We start from the raw sequence: 9,067 nt of genomic DNA, 5'->3' as shown, positions 1-9,067 counted from the left end.
TAATTGTTTTTTCCCCCTGAATCCTCCACTGGAACTTGAATTTAAAACACAGTTTAACGCCTCAGTATGTGAAATCTCACGGCCATGTTAATCGAGAACATCTGAAGCCAGGAGAAAGAAATCACTTCCAGTTATGTTGTCAGTGTTAGGCGCATAACATTCCCACAGCTGTAGATCCATTGTGCTCCATGTTATAAATAAGAAATTGCATGGTGACAGCTAAAATTCAAAAGCGTTAATGTTTCTCTTTGCAACTCTTTTTCTATTTTTTTTCTATTTCTTCCTTTTCTTTTTGTTGTTGTTGGTTTGGGGTTTTTTTCAGGCTTTTGAGGTTTCTCCTCTTGGCTTCCTAGTAGAAGTTACCTGAAGCAGCATTATTGCTTACCCAACTGACATACTTACGGTAATTAAGAAATAGTAAATGCCAAGCAAATATGACTAATGTTGCTATTTGGGAACTAAGCCTGCAATGACTTCTACTGATCCTCAACTGGGCTGTTGTATTTGCATTAACAGGCATTTCTCCTTCTGCTTGTCTTGGCTACCCCAGCAGTCTGAAGGCTGCTCGAAGGACTCGGACAAATGCTGTCCCAACCTCCATCGCACATGACAGCTATCACTGAAGCCAGTGAGTTGCAGAGCACAAACGCAGCTGAGTCGGGCTCCGTGAGCAAATACAAACAGGCTCGCTTGTATCTCACATTCTAGGTTGTGGTCCCTTTCAACCACGAAAAACAACTACAAATTGTTCCCAGAGCTAAACCACTTAACATCTTGGCACTTGGTTGTTTTTTAACTTTATAACAATAGGCACTGTTCACTCCTCTCAATCTCAGTTTTTTATTCTATAATAAAGCAGGAATACTGATGAAAGGCTAGTCACGGCTTCTCCCCGTGGTATCAGGGTGGTGGCATGTGATGATTCACATGGGGTGTGTTTGATCCAAGAAAGCCCAGCCTCTGCTTATTCTTCCTTTGTTCTGTCATCTAAGGTGGAAAGGCAGAGAGAGAAGAGTTGAGATTTTTTTCCTTTTTACTATTATCTAGCAGTCACAGAGCAAGATACATATAAGCAAAACAACAGGGAGTGGAATTCTTTTCTTCAGCATTGAAAATTACAAGTGAGAGATGCCTTTGAAGTGTGAGATCTGTTTCCTGCGAAGTATGGACATTTTATTCTCATTTGTACATTATTCTTATCCACTGTCAGGTCTTACAGTGCATTATTTGCACGGCTATCCACTTGTGTAGCCCTGCAGAGGGTCAGAATTTCCACTTGGTACTGTACAATCACAGAATTAAGAGATGGTCCCAGCCACAGAGAGTTTAAATTTAAGCCAGGAAAATAAAAAGGCCACCAGGACAGTATGGGTAAGCACAATAAGCAAACGTCTCAGCATATCCAGTCTAAACCTTTGTTGAGTTTTTCACAGGGAGTTTTAAGGAGGTATTTGAAGGGAGATAATTAGGTGACTCTGTTGGTACCACTGAAGTGCTTCCCATAAAGAAACACAAAGATGCTTTTCTGAAACTGTAATGAGCCAACCTAAGGTGACCAGCATCTTGAGCAAAAAAGGAGCTGGCCTTTTGATCCTGAAGTAAGAGAACACATAAGGTGATTTAGGCAGGAGCAGGGCTTTAAGGGAGGCCAGCAGGTTGTGCTCTAAACAGGACAGATGTGGGAGCTGTTGCAGGGGCACAAAAACAGGGGTGACACAAGAAAAGCAACAGGCTGGGCAATTTGTTTTCACAACAGCACTGTTGGTATTCTTAGTGGGGGAAAAAAGTCCAAGTGTAGGATCTAGAAAGCTTTTTTAATGATTCCACCAGTATGCAGGTGTTGCTGATGCTACACCTTTTTTATTGCCAGGTTGTGCAGTACCTGTGTATGCATCACTTCTCTCCTCACACACTCACGGGGAGGATTTCATAACTAATTCCCCTTACTTGTTCTCTGCTGTTGCTAATAGAGTATAATTTCATTCCAAACCCATATCAATGTATCTACTTAGAAAGCTTACCGGAGGGTAAGATAAAACCTTTCTAAGACAAAAGTCTCTTTTGTAACACTGTCCTGACTGTGACCTGATGAAAGCTAGCGCCTTCACCCACACACACTCACGTTGCTACCCACTGCAGGGCACTTACCTGTTCCTTGAGCTCAGCAAGCTGACTGGAAAGCTGTTTTACAAGGCTCATGGTTGACTCCAGCCTCTCTTGCAGGTTCCTGATTTCGTTCTGCTCACTGTCGCCTTCGTTGCTAACCAAGGACATGGCTCTCATCCGAGGGAACCAGTCCAAATTCTTCTCCTGCATGGGTATTAGACAAAATAGCAATGTTAGCAGGGGTTTATGCAGTGCTACTAAGCTGACACTAGAGAATGAAAACTCACGACTTTTTCTCAGTGGATGACACACAGCAAGTGGGCTTAAGATGTAAATTCAGACAGTATTTTGCACAAACATTGTTATCCTTGGTTCTTCTTAGCTACAAAGAAGGCGCCAACTGGAAAATCCTGTTTCCCCACAGCTGTATTGCAGCATCAGCAGTGTTGGCACATTCATCAGCATACAGAAATGCCCACTGGGTGATCTGGGAAGACTCCTCCGCTACACTAGCACCAGGAAAACCCAAATGCTCCCCGTGCTTTGATCTTATGTGTATGCAGGGACACATTTCTCCACTTCAGCTTTGTCAGTCTCCATCAATTTTGTCTTTCCTTGCAGCAATGTCAGCAAGCCAATGTCAGGAAAAAAAGACAAGTCACAGTCCTCTCCAGGCTGGCCTACAGCACGCCTACTGCAAGAGCAGAGGGGCCTTGCATTTAGCTACCTGCAACAGATTAGTGGTCCTGTGAATGGCTTAGGCTTCAGCATGCTATTCAGATTGTATACCTTCAGTAAATGTAAGCACAAACCCATGGCCAATGACTACCCTGCTAGGGATCAAGCATGGCATAGCACTGAATTGGGTGTTTCCTGATTCATGGACTCAGGCTATGAATTTAAGCATAATAAAAATACTGTAAATAAATGTTATGAGTCAGGAAGGTGCTGCGTATCAGCATGAGCCTGAATTGTCTCCATGGCTTGGGGGCACAGATATCTGTGTGCAAAACATAACAGGCAGAAGAGAGAGGAGGGTGCGAGCCTAAGAGGAGTGGCAACCATGTGGCAAGCAACCCGGTTTGCCTTAAGGCACGAGACAAAGGAGTCCTATAGCTGGCCATGCGTTACCTTGGGGGGAGTGGGAGGATGTGGTTAGGTCATATGCATGGTGTTTTGCAATGGGTCTCTATGGACACGTGCACTTGATAACTTTAGAGGAGAAACAGAATTAATTGTAGCGTGCCTCTTCCAGGCTCCTGTGCTGTGAGTGGCCCCACACAAATAGCACTATATCAAAAAGAAAAGGGGGAAACAAAACGAGAAAAGGACTTCTTTCCAAAAGTCCCTCTACAAGACACTTGGCAGGCATGTGTTTTGCTGCCTCTGTTGTCCGTGCTTGATATTTGGTAAAGTTTTAAGTGCATTGAAACTTAATGTAGTCTCGGGCTTTGTTTCACCATGAAAACAGAAAAGACAGCAATGATTCTGCAGTATTTACAGCTGGGAAGCCACATGTGAACAGGGTCTGCATGGGCTGGCCTGGCAGAGCCATGAGCCCAGGGGTGTGCAATATGATTATGGCTCCGTCATGCTTCCAGAGATGGTTGCTTTCAATTAAGTAGTGCTCTGCCCTAATCACCAAACCCTCCCTCCTATAGCAACATGGCTTAAAAACAACTGAGCTAACCCTCAGTAAGCATGAAAGCACTTACAGTATTCATGTTTTTCCCCTATTTGCATTAGCCCAGTCTCCTCTGTTACCCTGGATAAGACTGCAAAGCCATATGTATTTTGGCTTGTTTTCTTCTTTTTAACTCAAAACTTGTAATGAGGTTTTGCTTGTCTGTGCAACCTCTGGTCCTGTCACTAAATTGACATGATGCTCAGGGAATAAGACCGTGCCTCTCTGCTGCATTTTGCAGCTCAGGGCTGTCAGCCGTGTGCGCTGGTGGAATGAGGCCTCTTTCCTCGCTGCCCACTTTCTGAGCCTCGTGATCTCATTATGACAATTTACTGTGGTTACGCATGATGCCATTTTCAATGGGTCATAACTCATTCAAATCAAAACCTGTTTTCACCAGCTCTGCTGGTGAGCTCAAACAGAGCGCACGTGACCCTCTCTGCTGGATATCCCCAGCTGACACACGGAGCCTAGACTCCTATTTCTGCTGTATGAGTTTCTGCTTACAAGACCTGCATTCATTTTCCACGAGTATGCCCCATATTTATTTTAGATTTATTTTGGCTGGGATCTAGCAGAGCATTCATCACGTGCCCAGCATTAAGCACAGGTGTACTCACTTATACTAAGCTTGGTTTGTGCACAGTGCCCTTCTGGATCAATGCCTTTTTTTTTCTTTGCAAAATGTTTGCCAGCAAATTTGTCTGCCACTACAGGCACAAAAAGTTAATTCAAAGGAGCTACAGTGAACAGAGCTGCGCTTGTATCTGAGTGTTTCCTGGAAAGCTCTGGTATCTGTACCCATTACAGCTTCTCATGCTTGAAGCACCTGAAGATACCAAACGCAAAGCTGCACAGCCATAGGAGCCAGCGGAGAGGCCAGGAGCCCTTTAGGGCTCCCTTTAGGAGCCCTGAGGCTCCCAGCATCACCTGCTTCCCTCCTCCTTGGCATAACCTTATACTTCCTGGGAAGAGATGAGCAGGAGCAGGTGAAGACAGGGACAGAGCGCACAGCACCTTGCCTGCTGCCACATGATGCTGTGGTGTTGATGGTGACTCTTCAGCCGGAACCACTCTGCATCATGTGCTGGCTCATCTCGGTCACCACAAGCCTCAGAGTCATGGGAGCTCAGTGACAGACTCCACTCATTCACATGTGCCCAGCTTTGCCTTCCTAGCAATGCTGTGGCAATCTCCCCCAAGAAAGAAATGCAATTGTAGTTTAGCTATAGAGCAAAAAGATCTAGGCATTTTTGTCAAAATGTTGGGGAGGATCAAGCAAGGACTTGATCCAAGTACTGAGAAGGTGGGTTTGTATGAACTGGAGACATCATGAAGAGATACCCTGACTCCTATAGGTTTTCCTGGAAAAGGAGAGGCAACAGGTCAAGGAGCTGACCACAGGTCTTTCACTTAGTAGTCCCAAGTACTGTGTTGGGTGCAGGTTCTCAACTGCATATACATCTGACAGTCCAGCTGTTTATCTTTATCATGCAAAGTATCTGGACTCAAAATTCAGTGCATTCTAGCTTGCCAAGCTGTCTTTAAATTAAAAATACTTATCTAGCTTTCACCAATAGCTCCATTATAGTGCATGCAGTAATCACATTCCTTGCTGAACTGCACGCTTTTGCTGGTCAATATTATCTTAAGTTTTCATTCCACTATGAACTGCAGGATTTTATTAAAGGGCATCATGAAAATCAGCTGTGGTGCACAGCCCTGTTTGCTGAGCCTATACCACAAACAAACAGCAATTGCTGCTGGGGACAAAACACTTTTGATCACAAACCTGCCAGGATCCAGAAGGCAAATTGGACAAGGCTCCTCTGCTGAAAACGTCAGTGATTTGTAAGTGTTCACAGGGGTACAGGCACTCTGTGACTGCTCAGCTATGGGAGAGCTATTTTTACTCCAAGGTAATTGCTTGCCAATTAGCTGGAGATAGTTAACATGTTTGTACAACCCCAAACGCTTGTTCTGGGACTTAAATGTTTATGGGCTCAGTCCAGGGTTCACCTTGACCACCTCACACATGTTAAAGCTGTAACATGCATCCTTTATGCTGCAGGTGCGCTCCTGCTTTGCCTTACTTGACTGGTGCAGGGATGGAATTTTGCAGGGTGTTCTCTGTTCATGGCTTAGCTTAGAAATACAATCATTTTACTGACTCATTCACTCAGACATTTTGAACCCTGCCTGGAACTGAGTCAGGGTTCATTTGGATGAGGGAGGTAGGCTGCTGGCATTGAACAGGGCAAACCTCTGCAAGCAGCTGCTACAGGACTCCATCAACAGCCACCAGGATAGTGCAATGTGACATAACTGCAGCATAAATGACCTCGCAGAGGGTGAGGTATGTGGATGGGATGCTTTAAAATGAATTAGCTGCCTGGACACAAAATTAATTGTTACAGTGCACTGAAATCTTCTTTCTAAACAACCGGGGCTGAATGCAGTGTATTGTTACTGTTATTTCATTCTTGTGCAGGATAGCAGCTATTCGCAGCCCAACCGCAGCAGCCCACCTACTGATCACAGCATCCTCCTGCTCCACACTCCCTCCACAAGCATAATGTGTGCCTCGTAGAACTCATATTCAAGTATCCATCTGCGGCCAGGGCACAGAGTCAGCCAGACAGGAAGGCTGCAGGGACAGAAAGGAGCCACAGCCTCCTCTCAGCAAAAAGGCAGGAGGGGCCAGCCAAAAGGCTGCCGGCCAAAGAGACTGCACACGAGCAGAGCAGACATTTCATGCGGTGATCCAGCATGCCTGCTCCCTCCGTCCTCCCCCCAGGCTGGAGGGACTCCAACAGGAATCACAACTCACCTCTCAACAAGGTACTGCGGGTACACATAGCTGTGAGGTGCCGACGGCGAGGGCACATGCCTAGATGATTTGCTACTCGTGTTTTCTGAGAAACCTCAAACCCTTCTTCTCGAGAGGCATGCTCAGAGCAAGAGTCTGTGTTTGCCTCCTGAAGTTTTCTATGCAGCTTTCTCCTTCCCAGAGGAGGACAGAGCTATGGGCTATGTTCCCTGTCGATAAAACACTGCCATTTCTTCTGACTTTGCTATCTCTGTTTGAGCACGGACAGAGGAAAGACTGAAGAAATGTATTTAGAGTTCCTATACTTTGTACAAAGCCTCTCTCTTGCCATCCCTGTCCTGTTGGCACAGCCAGCTGGCTTCAATCGAGCTCTCACGCTGAGCTGAATCCATGCCTCCGGAGTAATTGGCAGAGGGACGTTTCTTTAGGAGGTGCTGCTTTCACAGGTTAGCCACGAGATGGATCAGCTGCAACCAGCAGGAAAGACTGGGCTGAGCCGTTAAAAAATAGATTACTAGATAACAATGAGAGAAAATAGGTCAAAGAGTAGGACAAGAGAGATGAAGTAGAGGAATGAAGCAGCCTAATGCACACTGTCTGCCGGCACCACTGTCATGAGCTGAGTGCCATGCCACTGCCAGCTGTACCACACTTTCATTTCTCTAGCAGACTCCAATGCAGTGACTCTTAGCCCTTTCTACCCCATGACCCCCTGTTGCAACATGAAAACAAAGCTGTTTCGGGACTTCCCTCCTATCTATTCAGAAAGAAAAGCGGTGATGACTGCTCATGACTCCTCCTGGGTTGTGACCTCCCCAGCTGCACACATCAGAGCAGGAGACGGGCCTCCATGTCCTCCAGCCCCACCATTCCCCTGTCTCACACAGATGGTTTGCTCCTTGGCAACTCAGCCAGTTAAGCGAGACGGCTGTCAGGAGGGTTGTTACCTAATAGTAAGGCTGAGAAAATGACTATGCTTAAAGACCTCTTTGCTCCTCAGGTAGATGGCTACCGAAGGGTGAAGAAGAGGACTATGGATACTGCCGGGAAGCATGGCACAGCTTCACCCCCTGTGACCACACTGTGCCCCAGGACCTGTGCTTCAGCATGAAGGCAAACAACCGGTCAGCACTGCTACCCTCGGCAGGCAGCTCGTGTCCTTTCAGGCACAGGAACGAACAGGCCGTTCACTCCCCTTCTTTGAGCCAGCAACTTGAATAAATAGCACTGGGTACAAAGAGATCTATTTACTAAGAAATCTGTCTGTATGTCTGAAATGTAAATAAGTCCATCCATTCCCTTCCCAGATCTGTTGCCCATATAAGCAGAGAGTGATCAGTCCAAATGACCTTTTGAAAGCTATTATTTTTCTGCCTAGGGACTGAGCCTGGTCCTAAAAGTCTGTAGCTACATCGCTCCTATAGCCACCTTAAAAAGTGATTCTAAGGATTTAAAAAATCTTGTGCTTTAGATGACACAGGGCAATAACCACTTTGTGATTTAATCACAGACAATAATAATTTGGTTCAGTGCATGATTCAGCTAATCCACAATTTGATAAATGTTCATCCTAAACTACAAACCCAAATAGCTTCCTGCAAATCCTGTTTGACACTTTAATGTTAAGACTCCTGATGATAAGCAATCTGTGCTGTACAAGAATATAGGGAGGGAAATTAGGAATTGTTATGCATCTATATGCATCCACAACAGTAATTCAAGGAAAATAAAAATAAACCTTGGCAATTACAAATAAATCTTTATGCAACAAGCAAACTAATAGGTCTGGCTGGGTCTGTATTGGATTGATACATGCTACAGCTTCTACAACTCATGGGAAAATATAGAAATCTGTTCCCCCTGAAAGCAGGTTGGAACCATAACACAGACCTACCTTCTGCTTTAGCAGTGTCATTGATACATTTACCTTCATTTTAACTTGGCTCTATGTTCTTGAGGGCTGCAAAAGAATCTGTCACCATAATTCTGAATAACTGTGAGTTCTTCAAGACTGATAACCAGGCTAGTCAGTTATAAATGTCTCAGTGTTTCAGTATCAGCATTCCCGCTTGTGATATCCCTGCAAAAATTATGGTGAGGTATGATAATGAACCTCAAATTGCAAAGGTTTTTCTCTGATGCTGTACTGTGGCAGTTTCAATACTCAGCTTCAAACTCTTTAAAAGACCCTGCTGGTCCAAGAACAAGCACCCCAAAATTTCTGCCTATCAAACACACCTGAGGCACTTGGCTTTTACCTCCAAGACGTAGAAACAACCATGAAAACAATCCTTTACAGCTGAGACCTTAAGTTTGAATGTGATCTCACATCACCGTTGTGGGCAAACCCATGTGCAAATGGTAAGTATATGAGTCAGCAGTGTGCCCTTTAGAGTGAAACAGGCCACCACGATCTGAGCTGCACCAGCCAGAGTGCAGCCAGCACA

At 45.2% G+C, this 9,067-nt stretch overlaps 1 protein-coding gene across 1 annotated transcript in view; it reads right to left on the bottom strand.

Moving 5' to 3' along the window:
* Positions 1 to 826: 826 nt before the first annotated feature.
* Positions 827 to 9,067, bottom strand: part of ITPR2 (inositol 1,4,5-trisphosphate receptor type 2) — a 252,357-nt gene continuing 244,116 nt past the window's right edge. The window contains exons 56-57 of the mRNA XM_034062808.1: positions 2,149 to 2,310; positions 827 to 987 (exon numbers count right to left, since the gene is read on the bottom strand). Of these exons, the coding sequence (XP_033918699.1) occupies positions 901 to 987; positions 2,149 to 2,310 (249 nt within the window). The 3' untranslated portion in view covers positions 827 to 900. The remainder of the gene's footprint in view (positions 988 to 2,148; positions 2,311 to 9,067) is intronic.

The sequence above is a fragment of the Melopsittacus undulatus genome, chromosome 5, assembly GCF_012275295.1.
Source record: "Melopsittacus undulatus isolate bMelUnd1 chromosome 5, bMelUnd1.mat.Z, whole genome shotgun sequence".
NCBI classification, from domain to species: Eukaryota; Metazoa; Chordata; class Aves; order Psittaciformes; family Psittaculidae; genus Melopsittacus; species Melopsittacus undulatus.
This window is presented reverse-complemented; position numbering and strand designations above follow the sequence as displayed.